General features: G+C 33.0%; 1 protein-coding gene across 1 annotated transcript; it reads left to right on the forward strand.

The window, feature by feature from the left end:
- Positions 1-699: 699 nt before the first annotated feature.
- LOC136834646 (uncharacterized) lies at positions 700-19,056 on the forward strand. The gene is made up of 6 exons (XM_067097228.1): positions 700-711; positions 2,840-3,049; positions 5,955-6,090; positions 7,428-7,636; positions 11,459-11,615; positions 17,194-19,056. Exons 1-6 carry the CDS (start codon positions 700-702, stop codon positions 17,262-17,264), a joined length of 795 nt encoding a protein of 264 aa, XP_066953329.1. The 3' UTR covers positions 17,265-19,056.
- The last annotated feature ends 4,173 nt before the right edge of the window (positions 19,057-23,229 follow it).

The following is a 23,229-nucleotide window of genomic DNA, read 5'->3' on the forward strand; positions in this document are numbered from 1 at the left end:
AAGACAATCCTTCCTCTTGAAGGAAAGAAAGATAATCGTTCCTCTTGAGGGAAAGAAAGACAATCCTTCGTCTTGAAGGAAGGAGAGACAATCGTTCCTCTTGAAGGAAAGAAAGACAATCCTTCCTCTTGAAGGAAGGAAAGACAATGGTTCCTCTTGAAGGAAAGAAAGACAATCCTTCTTCATGAAGGATAGAAAGACAATCCTTCCTCTTGAAGGAAAGAAAGACAATCCTTTCTCTTGAAGGAAAGAAAGACAATCCTTCCTCTTGAAGGAAGGAGAGACAATCGTTCGTCTTGAAGGAAAGAAAGACAATCCTTCCTCCTGAAGGAAAGAAAGACAATCCTTCCCCTTGAAGGAAGGAGACACAATCCTTCCTCTTGAAGGAAGGAAAGACAATCCTTTCTCTTGAAGGAAGAAAGGACAATCCTTCCTCTTGAAGGAAAGAAAGACAATCCTTCCTCTTGAAGGAAGGAGAGACAATCTTTCCTCTTAAAGGAAAGACAATCCTTCCTCTTAAAGGAAGGAAAGACAATCCTTACTCTTGAAGGAAGGAAAGACAATCATTCCTCTTAAAGGAAGGAAAGATCATTTTCCTTCCTTTTGAAGGAAGGAAGGAAGGGGAATTCCAAAACGTAACAGCAAATGGAAGAAACAGTCTCTGAATCGACTTCCGCACTGTAAACGTGTTACGGAAAAATGGCTGTAATCGTTAGTATCCTCAGAAATCATTTAAAAAAATCATTTGTTAAAAGATTATCTTTATGATATAAAAATAAATACCTTATTAAAAAAAATATATTTTACAGGCGCACTTGTGAATCATCTAATTGACACAGTCAAACCAAGAGTCCGTCAATCTAATTAGAATTGCATGTCATATAATTACAGACTCAAGAACTCGCTATCTTCCTTTGCATTTCCTCTTATCAGAAGGTGGACTTTTTAAATAAATGTATGGGCAATGGGATGAAAACCTCATAGCCTTTTCTAGCCCAGGCCCGGGGAAAAGATGAAAAGGACAAGAAAAGAAGAAATGTAAATTAAACCTTAAGGGAAGCGAAATTCCTGCTCCTTAAAAAAAATCGAGTTGAAAAGTCAGGAAAAACGTGGGCAGGAAGAGAATTCCATAGTCTGCCTTAGAATAAAATACGAAAGTAATCTTTGAAGAAAACCGAACAGATTTAAACCATGGCCGAGTTCCCGCCCAGATCATTAAAAATAAAATGAAAGAAATCAGTTCACTCTCATCTGAAATTACAAATTCGAAGTTAAATGACCCACACTGCATAATTATGGAGGAACCCGAATCTCCGTCTCTTGTCAAATTAAATCAAATTTGAAAACTTCTTTCAGTGAGTCCACTTGGCTCATCCAATGAAAAAACGACCATAATTCCTTATCAAATTTTGAGAAACTAAGACCTGGTTACAGCTATAAATCAGGGTAAACTTATCGTTTTTTCTAATTAAATGGTTACAAAAATATAAACAAATAAAAATGCGCCGAAGTTTCTTCGGCGCAATCGAGGTTTCTGTACAGCCGCTACAGCGTATAACCAACCGGTCACGGAAAATAGATTAATCTTTCGATGGTCTCGGTATAATGCTGTATGAGCCGCGACCTATGAAACTTTACCCACTGCCCGGTGGTGGCCTATCCTATATCGTTGCCAGAAGCACGGTTAAGGCTAACTCTAACCTTAAATAAAAAAAAAAAAAAACTGAGGCTAGAGGACTGCAATTTGGTATGTTTGATGACTGGAGGGTGGATGATCAACATACCAATTTGCAGCCCTCTAGACTCAGTAGTTTTAAGATCTGAGGGCGGACAGAAAAAATTGCGGACAGAAAAAATTGCGGACAGAAAAAGTGCAGACGGACAGACAAAGCCGGCACAATCGTTTTCCATTCAGAAAACTAAAACAAAAGACTTAAAGAAAATTGCCCGTATATTTTGAAACTATCCTGAACGGTTATTCTCGCTATGCGAAAATAGTTTGATTGAAAGGTTACTTACTTTATAACAAAACAGAGTATAAGGTTCCTACTGAGTTCTAAAATTGCAGAGTTTAAAATAATACCTTTGGAATATAAAGCGTGGAAACAGAAGCAGAATGCAGCGCATGCCCATAAAAATATCCACCAGCTTACAATAACCACCAGCAATTATGATTTATAATTTCAGACATGATTTATATATATATATATATATATATATACTATATATTATATATATATATATATATATATATATATATATAAATATATATATATATATATATAATATATATATACTGTATATATATAAATATATATATATATATATATATATATATATATATATATATATATATATATATATATATATATATATATATATATATATATACATATACATATACACGTATACATAAGGTGTGGGTGTGATAGTATATATTAACATGCATACAAAATCTTTATATATAAAACTATATATATATATTATATATATATATATATATATATGTGTGTGTGTGTGTGTGTGTGTGTGTGTGTGTGTGTGTGTGTGTGTGTGTGTGTGTTTGTGTGTGTAGCCTCTAACATCTCTTATGCTGATGGCTTTGATATCCAAGAAAGAAAAGTTTTTATTTCACAAGTTGTCCATCTTAATCAGTTGTTGAAATGTAAATGGGGCACTTTATATATATATAAATATATATATATATATATATATATATATATATATATATATATATATATATATATATATATATATATATATATATATATATTTAATTATACACATGTATATATATATTACTGTCTATATATACATAAACACCTACATACTTGCAAAGGGTGGAGTCTTCGTAACCGGACTGCGCGTGCCATCCGTCGTGGTATCCGGAACCAACGTCCAGCTAAAGTGTAGCTACGAGCACCGGACGGACAGGCCGGATCCGCTGTACTCGATAAAGTGGTACCGAGGAGTGGACCAGTTCTACGAGTACGTGCCCAAGAAGGACCCGCCTGTGAGGGTATACCCGCTCCCGCACCTCAATGTTGATGTGAGTATGATGGTAGTGATGTAATAATATGTTAGTTATGAAACAGGTACTGGTATTTGATTGTAAGTGCTGGCATCAAGTTACTGAAGTATTGATATAAATATTGAAAGTATTGAGGTTTTGATATATTTATAAACATTGAAGATGGTATGATGATAGTGAAGTACTAATAAGGTAATACTGAAATATGTACGGATGTCTGATCGTCGATGCAAATGCTGACATCAAATTGTTGAGGTTTTATCTAAATATTGAAGGTACTGAAGTTCTGATATAATTATAAGTATTGAGTTCTGATGAAATCATGAAAGTGATTAAAGTTCTTCTGTAATTATAAAAGTGTTGAAGTTCAGATATAATTATCAAAATGCTAGTACTGACATATGTAAAAGTAAATACAGACCCACGTACTAAAATGAAAGTTCTAACATAATTATATATAAAGTTTTATGAAATTATAACTGTTGAAAAGTTCAAAATACTTATTTTAATGCTAGTACTGATTATGTTAGTATACAGACCAACGTATTAAATAAAGTATATATTTATATGTTTATATACACTGATAAAAATGATGTATATTGATATATATATTGATCAAGTATATACAAAATTCTTGTGTAAGTATATATATATATATATATATATATATATATATATATATATATATATATATATATATTATATCAATATGAGATCGTTGATGTCAGTACTAGCATATGAATGATGGGGTAACCGCTGGCTGCCGAAATAAAAATCCTTATGTTAAGTTGTAAGATAACATTCCAATAAGGTGCCAATATAAAAACATTGGTGTCAGCTTTAAATTAGAGGTACTGATATAAATATTGGAGTATACAAAATTTTTGATGTCAGTACTGACATTAACATGTTGACGATGTAGATGTTACTACTAATAAAAATTAATAAAATAATATCAGAATTATATGAATAAAGTACACTAGAATCTTCATCAGTACTAATATTTAAATACTGAATATAATGATGTTAGTATTAAAATTACAATGAAAGAATAACTGGAATGTTATTATATCATCTGAGTGTTTATATCATCATACTAAGGCTAAGAGGTACGATGCAACGGCGCTCCGTTCTTTATAAAACTAAGAATCACTCTGCATTTATATTAGCAACTGTCGAAGATATATTAATTCTCAGCACGTGTTGTCTTGTCTTCTCTCCATGACTTTTCTATCTTTATTTCATATAACCCACATTACAGTTTTTAGAAATCTGTACCCTTTGAAATAATAGTTGATTGATATTAGCCTCAGTGTAATACTATCGGTATCATCATTAATAAGAACAGATACAATCTGCTTCACTATAAAAAAAGTATACGACAATACTATGAAAAGCAAGATGGGGAAACTCTCTCTCTCTCTCTCTCTCTCTCTCTCTCTCTCTCTCTCTCTCTCTCTCTCTCTCTCTCTATATATATATATATATATATATATATATATATATATATATATATATATATACACACACATACACATATATATATATATATATATATATATACATATATATATATATATATATATATATATATACTTAGACAAATATATATACAGTATATATAGAAATAATCAACACACAATCACGTGTGGAACAGAAATAAATTTCTGACTCACGTCAGGATCGAACCCAGGTCTTTCAGTTGTATGGCCTAGTGGGCAGCGCCCTTGCCTTTCAACTGAAAGACCTGGGTCTGACCTGACGTGAGTCAGAAATTTATACAGTATATATATATATATATATATATATATATATATATATATATATATATATATATATATATAATATCTATCTCATTAATAAATGCTCTTTCTCTCTCTCTCTCTCTCTGTCTCTCTCTCTGAGAGCATTTATTAAAGAGACAAATACCTACTGCACAGAGACAATGAAACCCATGACAAACAAAGGAGCGCTTTGCAATATGTCACAGGATATAAAATATATACATATATTTATATAAATCATTCTTTCAATTAATTACACCTGACGGATTAAGATCTGGTGCTAAATGATTTAATTAAAACCACCATCTCACACCAAGAGCATTTGGGAATATTAATGAAATATTTTACTCTCTCTCTCTCTCTCTCTCTCTCTCTCTCTCTCTCTCTCTCTCTCTATACATCTCTTTCTCCTTTTAAACCCCTTTGACTACTTTATTCTTCTTTTATTTGACTGCATCCTTTTGTAAATTTAATCTCTCTCTCTAATCATCTAACTCAAATTTTCTTTTACTACTTTTTCTCTCATACATAACTTATAATTCCTCCTCTCTCTCTCTCTCTCTCTCTCTCTCTCTCTCTCTCTCTCTCTCTCTCTCTCTCTCCTTTTCAATTCTCTTACTCTACTTCTTTCTTCTTTCGTTCCTGGCTCTCAATACGTTATCATCCTCCCTCTCTCTCTCTCTCTCTCTCTCTCTCTCTCTCTCTCCATCACTATATCTACACAAACATTGTGAATTTATCTCTCTCTCTCTCTCTCTCCATCACTATATGTACATTAACATTGTATAAATTTATCTCTCTCTCTCTCTCTCTCTCTCTCTCTCTCTCTCTCTCTCTCTCTCTCTCTCTCTCTATATATATATATATATATATATATATATATATATATATATATATATATATATATATATATATATATCTACTCTAACATTGTGAATTTATCTCTCTCTCTTATATCTCTCTCTATAATCTCTAATTTCTCTCTCTCTCCATCACTAATTTATATCTACATTAACACTGCATGAATTTATCTCTCTCTCTTTCTCAATATCTACATTAACATTGTATGAATTCATCTCTCTCTCTCTCTCTCTCTCTCTCTCTCTCTCTCTCTCTCTCTCTCTCTCTCTCTCCCGCAGAAGGGCAACAGCGACGACTCGAACGTCGTCCTGAAGAAGGTGACGAAGGAGAGCTCGGGTACCTTCCGCTGTGAGGTCATGGGCGACAAGCCTCTCTTCGAGACCGATGACCACGCCCTCAATATGACGGTCTTAGGTAAGTGAGAGAGAGAGAGAGAGAGAGAGAGAGAGAGAGAGAGAGAGAGAGAGAGAGAGTACAAACTTGGGACCATCTATATATGAGCTTGAGAAAACAGTGAATAAAAATACCCTTTCTTGCTCCTAAGTATGTAAACATTAACCTTTCACCAAGTAATAAGTGACACAAGTAACGGCAAACGACTTTTAAAACCAGAATTTTATTCTTGAAAACAACCCTCATAAGATATAAATGCTAACCTCAACTCAAGCAAATAAACTCCTATGGGCTAAGTGGGAATCTTAGGTTCAGCAAATAAACAGTCTGGGGGTGAAAAATTACATTCTGTTATAGACCTGGTAAGTGAAATCCTCTAAATACCCGTAATGTATCTCATATAAGAAATGAGTCCACCAATAACTATGTATGTACTCGCCATGTAGGAGAAATACACCACTATGTATATTAAAATGACCCCAGAACTTCTCCATTTTCTTCATATTTCTGGATACGTACACTTCCAGAAATATTAGATAATGGAGAAATTTTGAGTTAATTTTAATATACACCACTATGTATATTAAAATGACCCCAGAACTTCCCCATTTTCTTCATATTTCTGGATATGTACACTTCCAGAAATATTAGATAATGGAGAAGAAGTTTTCTAATATACACCACTGTTATTAAAATGACCTCAGAACTGCTTCATTTTTTTGAGTTAATTTTATACACCCTATGTATATTAAAATGATCTCAAAACTTCTCCATTTTCTAGTATTTCTGGGAGAGTACGTATCCAAATATGAAGAAATTAAGAAGCTACAGAGATCACTGTATTCATCACAAAAAATAGATTTTGCGACTGTGACAAGAAGTCGCTTAACAGTAATGTAATTTGAGCCTACACCGTTGATAACTCTCCAAACAAATGAAACTGGAGAGAACACAGGATTTTTCTAAGGAATGAGAAACCCAAGATAGGTTCCACTTCCCTCGGAAGAGGAGGTCACCTCTTCTGGACACCTGCTACCCCATAAGAAAGGGTTTCAGAGGCTTTTACATATACCTAATTCTCTTTTGTAAACAATGACCACTATCCACAAGAAAGAATAAAGTTCTTTAACTTTTAAATTACAGGAGACATTAAGTAATCTAACACTTGACCCCACTGTTTAACACAATAATTTTCAGATGAGAAAGGTTAATGTATGTTATCTAGAGAAGGGGGGCTATGAATTGGAAGGCTGACGTGTGTTACAAAGTTACAGGTGAGAAAGGGCGCTGCTGAAAGATGGACAACTGTTCTTTCATATTATTATTATTATTATTATTATTATTGTCGTTCCTAACAGACATTCCAATATGGGGTCCGGAGATCCACGGCATATCCGACTCCAGCCGGGTGAGGCCGGGAGACATCATAAGGACCCGATGTCTAGTGGGTCCGTCGTACCCGGACGTGACCATCACGTGGTACATTAATTATCAAGAACCCCCCGGGCATGTGAGCATCATACCCAGCGCACAGAGTGACGACAAGGGCAGAAGAATACAGATATCTGTGAGTAAGCGGACTTTGATATAGGTTTCTGAAACAATAGATTGTTATATAATTAGAATTCTAAAACGGAGAAATTTAAGACAGGTTTCTTCGAATTGCCTGAATTCTATAAAGGTTCTGAGGAAAAACTCGTGTTCTCTATGCTTTTTTGTGTATTTATAAGGCTATAGAAGCACCAGAGGGCTACAGAAACAACAGGAATTCTATACATGCTTCTGTGAACGTACAGAATTCTGACAGGTTTCTATGAAATGCCAGAACGTTAGGCAGTTGTCAAAGCAACCAGCGTTCTGTACAAGTCATCGAGTAAATGAAACTCTGTTCAAGACCCTTTGAGCACTAACTATCGTTTACAGGTCTTAATATACCGCCAAAATTCCATTAAAAAAGCTGTGAGTAATCAGAATTCCATACTCTGTGAACACTATGCAGGGCTCTATGGGTAGGAGGGATTCTAAAGGTTTCTGTGAGCTGAATGAATTCTGTACAGATATCTATCAGTAGACATTAATCCAGACAGGTCTCTGCGAGTAGACAGAATTTTACCCTATCCCTGTGGCCAATCAAAGCACGTTATAGGTGTCTGCGAGTAGCAGGATTTCTGTATAGTTGTAAAATTAGCAAAATTTTGAGCATGTATCTTCTACTTTTAAACTGGTGTCTGTGAGCATCCTAAAATTTGCATAAATACATTTGAGTAGCTAGAACTGTATGCATACCACTTGGTTAGCCAGATTTCTCTACATCATTGGAAGAAGCCAAAATTCGTTAAAAGCCACGACACAGCCGAAATTATATAAAGGTTTCTGTGAACAGCCAGAATTTTACAGGAAACGCGGCAAGCAGCCATTCACACACATAAATACGTACACACACACACACACATATATATATATATATATATATATATATATATATATATTATATATTTCCTATATATATATATTGTATTATATATATATATATATATATATATATATTTATATATATATATCATATATATAAAGACAAATTGTAAGGATTTCTCCTTCCTTCATATTTTGTCTTTATTTATATATTCATCACATCCCATATTTTCGTGATTCAATTATACATACATACATACACTATATATATATATATATATATATATATATATATATATATATATATATATATATATATATATATATATATATATATATATAAATATATCATTTAATATCCAATTCACTGTACCTTAGGAATATTTAACACATAGGGGAATTATAATTCATCAGTGTTTCTTCACAAGTTGGAATCGAACCGCTCCCTGCCTTATAAACAACGATGTATAGTGCCTTGTAACCACTCAGCCATCAAGAAAGGTATAATTTGATATGGTCTGAGCTGCACAAATGCCTGACGAATTCGGGCTTTGAATCGACATCAACCTACCTCCACCATGATGGCAGATTGCTGATTTTATAACACGTGGCTAATTATGAATTTTTGTCACATTGTCTGCACGATCGCCAATTAAGACTCTCAGCGCCAAATTAATCTTAAATAAATCTAAATTCTGTTGAAGACAGTACAATAATTATTCACTGCGCGCTGCCACCCATCAGTAATTTAAAGAGCCGTTCTCATTGTAATGATGTACACGTGCTGTTCTTTCGGAATTAATGAATGAATTGAATGACGTAACGGAGCTTATGCATATTATGAACGTTCAAAATAGAACTAAATGATATCACAATTATTCATTAAGTTATTATATATATGTAAATCTACCACTGTGACGTCAGCAATAGACACGCTCTATTTTGAGAATATATCTATTAAATTTTAAACCTCGCTAAGATCTGTTGGCTTTGGCTTATTAGGTTATTCATATATATATATATATATATATATATATATATATATATATATATATATATATATATATATATATATATATATATATATATATATATATATATATATATATATATATATAATATATATATATATATATATATATATATATATATATATATATATATATATATATATATATATATATATATATATATATATATATATATTTTATAGGACCTCTGTTGTTGAAGTTTTCCGACATTAAAATATGAAGTTAAGGGAGTTACAATATAATCAAAAGTGTTTTCAGTCCATTCAGCTTCTCGCCTTTGACCCTCAATGAATATTTTACCCATATAAATGGCAGTTATAAACCCAATTCCCTTCTTGTCCCTTCTCCACGTTGTCAGTTTTAGTACATATTTACCAGTGATTTATATAAATTTTCTTTCTAAGATGATCTTTAAACAACGTTTTTATAGGGCAGCCTTAAAATTTTAACTTTTTTTTATGGGGACAAGAATTAAAAAAAAATTGTTCTGCTTTTAACAAACATAAACCAAATTCTTTTGAAGTTTCATCACAGTCGTTTCCATCTGAACACAAAAAATTACCTTATATACAAAAAATTACCTTATTCAGAAACTGTCTTTAAGCTACCCATAGTTGTTTTAAATATTACCCTGATTTATATCAGTAGTTTTACACATGAACCTTAAAAGTCAAACAAAAATAAATTAATGTAATTGTAACAGGTTGTTTTGAAGCATTGTCTGTCCTTTTCATTGTCAAGAAATGACCTTTAAATTAATATATCCTCTTTGCAGTAGATGTGTTTTTCAACAGAAATAATCACTGTCGCCTCTCGATTATTTTAAAGGGAGATAATGTTAATACATATGTTTGTTTTTGATAGGTTTTCTGCTCCTAAATGGCTGTTTCTCACACCTGCATTTAGGATCACATCTTAATTCTTTTTATAAAACTAACGATTATGCTTCCACTCTTTCCGGGAGGTAACTGACAGGATGAATTTGACTCCTCAATTTGTGATATTTTCAGCATCATTTGTCTAGTTTTCGAGAGGAGGGTGGTTTAATATGAAATCTTCCCGGTAATTTGACAGTCCAAAGTTTACCTTCAAATCATATCATTTGTAAAGATCTTGAAAATTCTTATTACACAAAATGGAAAGGTCATCAAAAGTCTAATTTAACCAGGAGCTGAATTTAAACCATCGATTTTTATATTTGCATTAACATTAGAACATCCCTCTATTTCAGAATGGATAAAACCTTTAACAACATGAATTTCTCACAAGATTAAACCTAAGACAATATAGTTTTAACAAGAATCCGACCATACAGACGCGTCTGTTTCTTTTGCATGAGTGTTGATTTTTCATTTATCGTGGTTTTACATTATACTGGCTTTAATGAATAAATTAACGTTTAAAACCTAACAACTTCTTTCCAACTGGACCCGACCTTTTAAACCTATTTCCTTACACCAAGAACTGACTCCTGAACCTGCAACAGTTTCTTCCCAACAGGAGCTGACCTTTTTAAAATCTGAAAATTTCCTTACACCACGAATTGACCTCGGAACCTCCAACAATTTCTTCCAAACAGGAACTGAACTATAAAATCTAACTATTTCCTTACAGCAGGAACTGACCTTGAAAACTTCATCAGTTTCTTCCAACGGGAACTGACCTTTAAAGCCTAACGATTTCCTTACACCAGAAACTTGACCTTTGAACCTTCAAGAATTTCTTCCCAACAGGAACTGACCTTTAAAGCCTAACGATTTCCTTACACCTGAAACTTGACCTTTGAACCTTCAACAATTTCTTCCCAACAGGAACTGACCTTTAAATCCTAACCATTCCAATACACCAAGAACTTGATCTTTGAACCTTCCTCAAGATCAAGTTCTTGGTGTAACGATTTCACCAAGAACTTGACCTTTACACCTCCACCAATTTCTTCCCAACAGGAGCTGACCTTCAAGGTCACGGAGTCATCCTTTCAGAGAGGGGCCATCGTCATCACCTGCGACGCCAGGCTGTCGGTCATCTATCACAAAACGACCAACGTCACCCTCATCAACGCGGACCAACCGCAGCCCGCGGGTTTCGGCTGGTTCTCTTCAGGTTAAGTCTCCAAAGTTACGATGGAGCCAAGCTTGTCCTCATCATATTTTTCATTGTGATCATTATAGCATCAGGGCATTTTTCTCATTGTCATTACATTTATTATCATCCCTATTCGTCGTCTTTTTCATTATGATCATTATGGCATTGTGGCATTTTTTCTCTCATTGTCATTACATTTATTATCATCACTGTTCATCTTCTATCTCATTATGATCATTATCACATTGTGGCATTTTTTCTCTTATTGTCATTACATTTATTATCATCACTATTCATCGTCTTTTTCATTATGATCATTATGGCATTGTGGCATTTTTTCTCTTATTGTCATTACATTTATTATCATCACTGTTCATCTTCTTTCTCATTGTGATCATTTTCGCATTATGGCATTTTTCTTTGTTATAATATCTGTTATCATCACTATTCATAATTCCATATTTCTCATCATGATTGTTTTTCTCGTGACATTATTATCACTGTTTTCCTCATTATGAATTATCGCAACATCTGTTTTCATCATAATACTGCTATCATCTCTCTATCATACTTCTCACCATGACCATTGTGACATTATGGCATTGTTTTTCTCAATTTCATAACATCTGTTTTCATCACTATTCATCATACTTCTCATTAAGATCACTGTGACATTATGGCATTGTTTTTCTCATTGTCATAACATCTGTTATCATCACTATTCATCATGTTTCTCATTATCATTGTGACATTATGGCACTGTTTTCCTCATTGTTATAACATCTGTTATCATCACTATTCATCATATTTCTCATTATGATCGTTGTGACATTATGGCATCGTTTTCTCATTGTCATAACATCTGTTATCATCACTATTCATCATATTTCTCAATATATCATTGTGACATTATGGCATTGTTTTCTCATTGTCATAACATCTGTTATCATCACTATTCATTATGTTTCTCATTACCATTGTGACATTATGGCATTGTTTTCCTCATTGTCATAACATCTGTTATCATCACTATTCATCATACTTCTCAATATATCATTGTGACATTATGGCATTGTTTTCCTCGTTGTCATAACATCTGTTATCATCACTATTCATCACGCTACTCATAATGATCACTGTGACATTATGGCATTGTTTTCTCGTTGTCATGACATCTGTTATCATCACTATTCATCATAATTCTCATCATGATCTCTATGATATTATGGTATTTTTTCCTCATTGTCATAACATGTTATCATCACTATTCATCACATTTCTCACCATGATCCTTGTGACATTATGGCATTGTTTTCCTCATTGTCATAACATCTGTTATCATCACTATTCATCATATTTTCATTATCATTGTGACATTATGGCATTGTTTTCCTCATTGTCATAACATCTGTTATCATCACTATTCATCATATTTCTCATCACGATCATTGTGACATTATGGTATTGTTTTCCTCATTGCCATAACATCTGTTATCATCACCATTCATCATATTTCTCATTAAGATCATTGTGACATTATGGCATTGTTTTCCTCACTGTCATAACATCTGTTATCATCACTATTCATACTTCTCATCATGGTCATTGTGGAATTATGGCATTGTTTTTCTCATTGTCTTAACATCTCTTATCATCACTATTCATCGTGTTTATGGCTGAAAATGTCTAAAAACATTAGTACTTATCACTTATTCCACTCACCAGTTTCTGAATCTAAATCTTTTCCACAATCATTAATATCACTATCGTGACTATTATCACAATCACAGCATTAACGGTCACCATCAGCATTAAAAGGTAACAATAACTTCATCGTAATCACCATTTTCATTACCATGAACTCAGTCTTAATCAACTTCATCAGCAATTACATCCTCATCATCAATAATTTTCTAATTATAATAACCTGAACGGCCGACATTCAGTGTTATTCATGGACAGTAACATCACTAACATTTCTATCATCTTTATCATTTTAACAATGGTTAAACTATTTTTCAAAATCATAGTCTTTACTATTGTCATCATGTTTACAATTACTTACCATTAACACAAAATTTACCTCATATGTAAATATTATCATCATAATAATTAATATAACTAAACTTTACTGTCATCATTATACATCACTATCATCAAAAGCATTTTATTTTTTTTATAAACATATCATTATCATCATCATCACCACTCCGTTACTGTTACTATCCGACTCCTCCGACATTTAATGAGGTAACTTTCATCACTATAACTAACATCACCATCGCCCACACCAAGCCCAAGAACAATGATTTCACTGTTACTTTGTTACGTAACGACTGTTTGTGATTATCGTCCTTAATATTCTTCATCACTATGATCCAGTTTGCTTAGCATTAACATTACCAACAGTTTCTTTTGCATTATCATACTCATAGCTCTTGTATTTTGATATCTTTTTCATATAAACATTGTGACTATACGTTTTTATTAATGCTAAGATCTTGCTAAGGAAAATCATCATTCTTAATTCGTTGCCGAGTTACAGTTGTCCAACTGAACTTCTCAAATTTTATAGAATGAAACATAACATGGGTTTAAATGAGTCAACGGGGGGACCTATGAGATCATTCAGCTATGAAATCATTTGTTATGAGACGGTGAAAAAAACTGAAAGAAAGAGAATATGAACGAAGGTACAGCAAAAGGAACGAAAGGGGTTGCAGCTAGGGGACGAAGGGACGCTGCAAAGAACCTTAAGTAATGCATACAGTGCACCGCATGAGGTGCACTGATGACACTACCCTCCTACGGGGCACAATTTTATAATATAGATCGTGTATAGTGTAATCTCTATCAATATTAATGACATTATAATAACTCAGCACATGTCATTTCAATCATCTACAGCCCTGAGTCATAATGTGGTATTGCTTTTGTCAGACTCATAATTGTTAAAATATGAAAATACACATCACATTAATATGGCACAGTAAACATAATTGTCAATGACATTTTCAAAAATTAAAAGGTAATGAGATATAACAGCTTTTACAACTTTTCTACAAAACGCTAAAACATCAATTATCAGAAAGTATTTATCAGTATCTGTTATATAAATACAAATGATGATCATGTGGATGCTTAGCACAGAAACTAGCTGTTCTTTCTCGATGATAGTTTTAATACTAGTAAAATTAATTGACTGATTATGCAGAAAGTTCAACAGGAAAAGGTCACACTCTTGTAACCACGGTCATTTTTATATTTTCGTACTGAAATTAAGAGTATGTGTGTGTAATGTACATATATATATATATATATATATATATATATATATATATATATATATATATATATATATATATGTGTGTGTGTGTGTGTGTGTTTAGATCAATGAGCTCATATTTGTAAAATCCACTGTTTGCACTCAGCATAATGCCATAATATCACCAAGAAAACGGATTCATACATCCATACACACACATATTATATAGTCAAGAAAATATATATATATATATATATATACATATATATATATATATATATATATATATATATATATATATATATATATATATATATATATATATATATATATATATATATATATCCCAAAGCTTTTAAGTGAGACGGCAAAACGCGTCGCAGCTGTAATTCTCAACTGAAGGCATGGACATAAATTCAAGTCCACCGAAGTCTTCAGCAACAATACCTGAATTGAGGATATTGTTTCTAGACAATAAAGCGAGAGAGGAAAAAAGGAGGAAAGACGTATTTGGGAAGGGAAGGGGAATCAAATTCGCCCTACATCACCCTTGTCTAGGAATCAGGGGATGATTTGCGACAGATGGGGTATAAGTGAAGACATGACAATAAGCTAAATGGTGTATCTGAGAGAGAGAGAGAGAGAGAGAGAGAGAGAGAGAGAGAGAGAGAGAGAGAGAGAGAGAGAGTATTATCAGAAATGATTTTCCACGAGAGAGAGAGAGAGAGAGAGAGAGAGAGAGAGAGAGAGAGAGAAAAGGAAAGTATTATCACAAATGATTTTCCACGAGGAGAGAGAGAGAGAGAGAGAGAGAGAGAGAGAGAGAGAAATGATTTTTCCAGAGAGAGAGAGAGAGAGAGAGAGAGAGAGAGAGAGAGAGAAGAGAGAGAGAGAGACAAATGATTTTCCAGAAATGACTCTTCCACGAGAGAGAGAGAGAGAGAGAGAGAGAGAGAGAGAGAGAGAGAGAGAGAGAAAAAGGAAAGTATTATCAGAAATATTTTCAGAAATGACTTTTCCACGAGGAGAGAGAGAGAGAGAGAAGGAAAGTATTATCAGAAATGACTTTTCCACGAGAGAGAGAGAGAGAGAGAGAGAGAGAGAGAGAGAGAGAGAGAGAGAGAGAGAGAGAGAGAAGGAACGTATTATCAGAAATGACTTTTCCATGAGCGGAAAAATTTTCTTTTTTTAAAATGCAACTGGGGTCCAGCTAAAGTTCTAATCACCGATATCATTTATGAGGCGTTATCTCCCTCGAATTACAGGAATTAAAGTTAAAAATTATAAAAAATACAGAAAAAACTTGTTAAACTTTCGATAATTCTTACACGCTGCGTGCCTCCTTAATCAAATGGAACAGCTCTAATTGACTCAGTCTTCATATCTTTACTGTATAAGTTTTCTGTATTTTATGGAAAACTCTTCAAAGTACATTAAAAGGTTCAGAAAATATTTTTTTTCTTCTTCTGACCAAGCTTTGGAATTCTATTTCTGCTCCAGTTTTTTCTGATATAAAAAACAAACTCAAATAAAACCCATTTGGATACCTGCTCCGTTGGTCTCTGATTTTATCATCTGGGCTGTGGCATAAAAATCTACGCTACCCTTCAACCACATTTAATTATGTTCCAATAATACGTTCTATTATATGAAGTCTGACGAAATGCGTAACTTTTGCCACTTAAGTTTTTATTTTCTAAATCGTTTATTCTCCTGAAAACTTATAGTTGAGGCTACAGTACGCATTCAGTAGAAAAAACAATACAAATAAATACATAATAACCAGAGTCTGTCCTTTTCAAAACCTCTTTCACTCCATTTACCCATTCCGTTCTAAGTCTCCCTCTCATCCTTCCACCCACCACTCCTGAATTGTATAAGCTTTTCACCAACCTATTATCCTCCGTTCTTTCCATATGGCCAAACCATCACAAAAAACATTTTGACCCATTCTTTTACCTTTCCTAAAATCCTTTTATGACACCTCCGCATCTCCGCATTTCTTTGTACCATATCTGCCCTCCAACATACAACCTTTCCATTTGCTTTTACACTTCTCATATAAATCTATGATAAACACTTAAACTACAAATCTACTCCATGTCTAAATTCATATTACTCTTCCCCTGTAGAACCTTTTGAAATCTGTCTTAACCTTTCAACCATAATCCTATCATACACCTTTCCTGGTATATTAAGCAAAGTTACATGTATGTATGTATGTATGTATGTATGTATGTATGTATGTATGTATGTATGTATGTATGCATGCATATACATACATATATATAAGATATATGTGTCATTATACGAAGCTTTTTCTTCCCACAGGATCTTCCATAAGATCACACATGGCTGTGGTCTTTGTCTCGGCAGGGTTTCTCCTTTGGAAAGGACTGTAGCATACCCCGAGTGTCTGCTGGAAACATATGACACAATCTCACTTGTGACGTCAAGATAACGAAAAAGGAAAATTAAAGGGAAGCATTGGCTAAAAGGCTGAAAATATACGGCCAACTATACAACAAAAATGACATCTAGAAGTTTTACTGCGCTCAATGCTGAATGGTAAGTAGAAAATCTGAAGTCAGCTGCACGCCAAAGACATTTTGAATGTGTATTATGCTGCATACTGGCGATGAGTAAAAATCTACAGTCAGCCACACAGCACAGAAAATATGAAGCTGTAATCTGCTGCAGTCCTGAGTGGGGAGCTGTAAATCTACAAAAATTACAGGCTCAAGAGCACCTCTGTACTGAGTTGACAATGGAAAACTGTACCTGGGAGGTGATGAGTGCTAAATGTACCAGTGAAGAGGCGTGAAAATAAAAACCTGTGAACTTATAAATAATAAGACAACTGTGAGCGTACAGAACTCGGTATACACACATTTAGAATTTCAACAAAAAGATAACGATAATCCAGCGAAGCAGCTTCGTGAATGCTCTGGTAAAATGTATGTTTAATTTTTTTTCACTATGTAAGTGCAAAAGTGTACTCCCATGAGTCACAATCTAGTCCTCGTTTGGCGTGAATTAAGTAAAAGAATGACTCCACCCATTAGTTATAAAATAAGTTTTTAATATCTGTGAGGAAGCAGGTTATTTATGCCTTGCAAATGGCATAATCGTTCTGGAAAGATTTGAGTGATTTCATTTTACTTTACCTTTTTTTTTTTAAATTTGAAACACAAATGTAAACGGTGAAGACAGGTAACATAACTAAAACCTGGTCTATAGTCAAAAGCTCTTCATTCTCACCAAAATTAAAGGATAGCTTTCTTTGCTCTTTATCAAAATGTTTATGAAACTACAGCTTAATGTGAAATGTGTTTCTTGAGCTGTCGTGCTGGCAAATGTAATGATAATCTTAAAAATAATCAGACAAAACCCACAATCAACAATCAAAATATAACGTCGTTAATTTCGTTCAATGTCAGCATCACTATCCCCTAATTCGAAAAAAAATTACTCATGCTCAATTTCGCTCATTTTTAATTCTTCTGATTTTATTTATTAACAAATGTCTGGTAATCATACGTATAAAGCATAATATATGGTTAAGCGTGAAATAATTTGATCTTTTTCACTATTACCCTCCACCTTTCAGACTAAGTCCTTTCTCTTCTAGGTGAAGCCACTACTTCTTTTTCCTTGCTTTCAATCAAGCCTGGGCAAGAAAAATGACGCTGGACTGTTCATGCAGTCTATCTTTAAGTAAATATATTGTTTCTTTGCGCAAATATGGTGTTTCACAGGGTCGAAGGAGTATAAATCTGGTAAATAACCAAACATCTGCAAACATATTAAAAATGACCAGTACGTTATCTGCTATGACTCGAACTAAAGGAGCTTAATCTGATGTATAAAAACTTTAAGATATCACTCTACAGAGATGTTGTGTGAAAGAGAAAATACGTAGGTCTTCGTGATTCTTTAGACATAGAAAGCGCTACACACGTCACAATTCTTTTCATTTTTTTACTAACGGTCAGTCTTCCAGTTGGATTTTTACCATTAGCAATTTTTTTCTACATTATTCATCCGGTTTGTCACACAATCCCGGATTGGTGCTTGTGTTCCTGGACTTGGGAAACGGATCACATAATTTTTTCACCGAGGCCAACACTGGTTACGTAGAAAATCAAAAGGAAAACAACTAGCATTAGCCAATGTTTCTGTTCAAAAATATATATATAAAATACAATGCTAAAACTGTTCCGTTGGTTTTTATGTCCCATAGATGCGATTAGTATGAATATAAGAATGAATATAAGAAATGACCTTGTCGTAATTTCCTATAAGACATGCACGTATATATATATATATATATATATATATATATATATATATATATATATATATATATATATATATATATATATATATATATATATATATATATATATATATATATATATATATATATATATATATATATATATATATATATATATATATATATATATATATATATATTGCATGCCTTGAAACGAAATTATGACAGTCATCTATTAATATCTACATTATAAATATATATATATATATATATATATATATATATATATATATATATATATATATATATATATATATATATATATATATATATATATAACCCTTCCTTCCTTCACTCAGGCATGAATGTACTTAACAAATACAGATTCAGGCAGAACTGTTTCACTCTATTATTCAAAACTGCATGAAAGAGCACTGCAGAAAACGGTTTCAGTTTCCTTGCTCCCTTTCACATCAATCACGACGAATTCGAGAGACAACGGAACGAAGAATTAATCCTAATAAGTCTTCTTTTACCACATGTATTCGCTTATAACGATGGAGTTTAATCATTTCCGGTCCTTGTTAATTAATAAAGGGACGGAGCCCCACGGAAGGATGGAAAAAACTTTCCACTAAGTAATTAACAATTCCCCCTTGGGTGTAACTTATTCCTTAGGTGCAGCGAACTTTTATTAAGCGATATCTGTTACTTAATAAGAATATCTATGCATACGTAAATGTTACACAAGTTTAACAAAAAATTCATAAATATCTACTGTATATCTATATATATATATATATATATATATATATATATATATATATATATATATATATATATATATATATATAAATATATATATATATTTATTACATATATATGTATATACAGTATATATATATATATTTATATATACATATATATCACAAAAATCATGTAAGGTGAGTGAAAACCAGGGCTATGAACAAGTACTTTCGTAGATGGATAATCCTGGGCGGAGCTTAACATTCCTGGTGCATGTGGCTTCAATAAACACCGTCTCCAGCAGATTCATTTTCTGATGGTCGTTGACCTTGTAGATTATCGATGACTTATCCCAGTTAATCGCATGGGCTGTCTTAAGCCAATGGTCCACAATGCCATTATTTGTTAAGCGTCTTGAAATGGCATATTTGTATTGGGAGCAGCTGACTTTTAGTTCTTTTGATGTTTGACCAATATAAAACTATTACATTCTTTGCAAGGAATACTGTATACAGTATTGTTTGAATTGGACAGCTATTCTTAATTAGTTTATTTCTCAAAATATTATTATGTTTAAATACTACTGATATTAACTTAGTATTTAAATATAACATTTTGAGAAATAAACTAATTAAGAATAGCCCGCCAAATTCAAACAGTACTATATACAGTACTCCTTGCAAAGAATGCAATAAGATTTATATTGGTCAAACATCAAACCACTAAAAGTGAGATGCTCCCAACACAAATAAGCCATTTCAAGAGGCTTAACAAATAATGGCATTGCGGATCTTTGTCTTAAGACAGGCCATGCGATTAACTGGGATAAGTCATCAATAATCTACAAGGTCAACGACCATCGGAGAAAGGAACCTGCTGGAGACAGTGTTTATTGAAGCCACGTGCACCAGGAATGCTAATCACCACCCCGGATTATCCCTCAGTGAAAGTACTTGTTCAAAGTCCCAGTTTTCACTCACTTTCTCACGTGTATTTTGTGATATTCTCAAACACACTTTCCTTCATGCTGCACAGGGATACATATATATGTATAATATATACACAGTATATATATTTATATATGTACATATATATGTATATTATATGTTACATATATATATCTATACTGTGTATATATATATATACTGTATATATATATAATTATATATTGTAGATGATATATACATATAATTATATATAAATATATATCCTGTATATATAATACATATATGTATGATATATATATATATATATACTGTGTATATATATATATATATATATATATATATATATATATATATATATATATATATATATATATATATATATATATATATATATATATATATATATTGTACAGTAATTGAATAGAAAGACGTTTTCATTATTCTTTGAAGCAGGAAAATGTGGAATAAAATGTTTGAAAAGTTGTGTTGATGAATTCACCTACTGGAATAAGTGGAGGCTATAGAAAAATATTTAATATTCTTTTTCTCAGGCGTATGGAACGCCAGGAAAACTTTTTTCATCAAAATTTATTTAAAGAAACCGGTCGAAAACGTTTCATTTAACTTTTGAAAGTCTAAAGGTTGACTTGTAACTTCTTTAGGTGCCCGTAAACAAGTTGATAGGTAGATGAAGTCTTAAAAAATTGATTAATTCACTATTAAAAGGGCAGAGCAGGCACTGAGCGTGATTCACACAGTTCTTTATTGACTATTAAAAGGGGCGATAGCGTCAAATGAATCCTAAAACTGACTATTAAAAGGACAAAGACCTACAGAGAATACTTAATTCAAAACCTCTTCGAGGGACAGCGCGGAGAGTTGAAGGGATTTGACCAGTGACGAAAATTCAAGGGATCAATGACAGGCTTGGTTTGTTGTGTTTGGGGCCTTGCATACGTACACCTCTGTCTGTCTGTCTGTCTTGTAACTGCTTCTGTCTGTCACTCTGTGTTGTAAATATTTCTGTCCGTCAGTCTGTCTGGTAATTATTTCTTTCTGTCTGTCAGTCTTGTAATTGCTCATGTTTGTTTGTCTGTGTTGTAAATATCTGTCTGTTTGTCTAACTTCTAATTATTTCTTTCTGTCTGTCAGTCTTGTAATTGCTTCTGTTTGTCTGTATTGTAAATATTTCCTTCTGTCTGTCTGTCTTGTAATTGTTACTGCCTGCCTGCCTTGTAATTGCTTCTGACTGTCTGTCTTCTAATTGTTTCTGCCTGTCTAATGGCGCGTAACTGTTTCCTGAATCTCATATTTAACAACATCACCTCAAAAGCCGGAGACCTGAGATTGATCCCACGATTTTCGGTGGGAGCTCCTATGGACAACTTAACTGAAAAAATCGATGTACCCTGCTGACCTATACAATGAAGTATGAGCCCTGGTGGTTAGCTGACTGCAGAGGAAGGAGAATACTGTACACACATTATATATATATATATATATATATATATATATATATATATATATATATATATATATATATATATATATATATATATATATATATATATATGAGGCCATTCACCGTAACTGGGGTAGATTCAGAAATTAATAACAACCATCCCACCTACGTTCATACCCAAACTGCTGAAAGCTGAAGGGCGGATGAACCCCCAGTGCAGAAATCTTCCACAACATTAGCTGCTCCATACACCTACAAAGAAGGCTCATTAATTATCTGAGTTAAGACACCCCGTTCCACACTGCGTTCTTTTTAACTTTTTTTGAATGCACCCTTCCGCATTCTGTATAGTAATGCACTAACTTTCCAGGGCTGTCTGGGTCAGTCCCTCTTAAACTTTCAAACTGAACATTTCTAACCAACTTACAGTCCTCCATTCTATCCACATCACCAAAATTTTAATAACACTTATTTCATTCTTTCACCTTTTGCCACTTTCACCTGTCGTCACTTTTGTCATCCTTTCAATTCTTCTTGCGTGACATCTACTACAAAAACCATTCATCTAAACACCTTTGGTCGTTTTTGTTTTATCAGCATTCAAAATTTATACATCCCATTCCTAACTTTCATACAAGAGTTGACTACCAAAGTCGTGTATTCATCATGCCTTAGCCACTACGGTCCAACTACCTTCCTATTTTCACTTTGTCTGTGGAATGGAATGGAATATGGAATTTAGGCCAAAGGTCAAGCACTGGGACCTATTAGGTCAATCAGCACTGGAAAGGAAATTGAGAGTAGGTAGGTTTGAAAGTGTAACAGTAGGAAAACCTCGCAGTTGCACTATGAAATAATTGTTAGGAGAGGGTGGATAGCAAGATGGAAGAAAGTTAATATGAATGGAGGTACAGTAATAAAAATAAATGGGG

This window comes from Macrobrachium rosenbergii, chromosome 54 (assembly GCF_040412425.1).
Source record: "Macrobrachium rosenbergii isolate ZJJX-2024 chromosome 54, ASM4041242v1, whole genome shotgun sequence".
Classification (NCBI taxonomy): Eukaryota; Metazoa; Arthropoda; class Malacostraca; order Decapoda; family Palaemonidae; genus Macrobrachium; species Macrobrachium rosenbergii.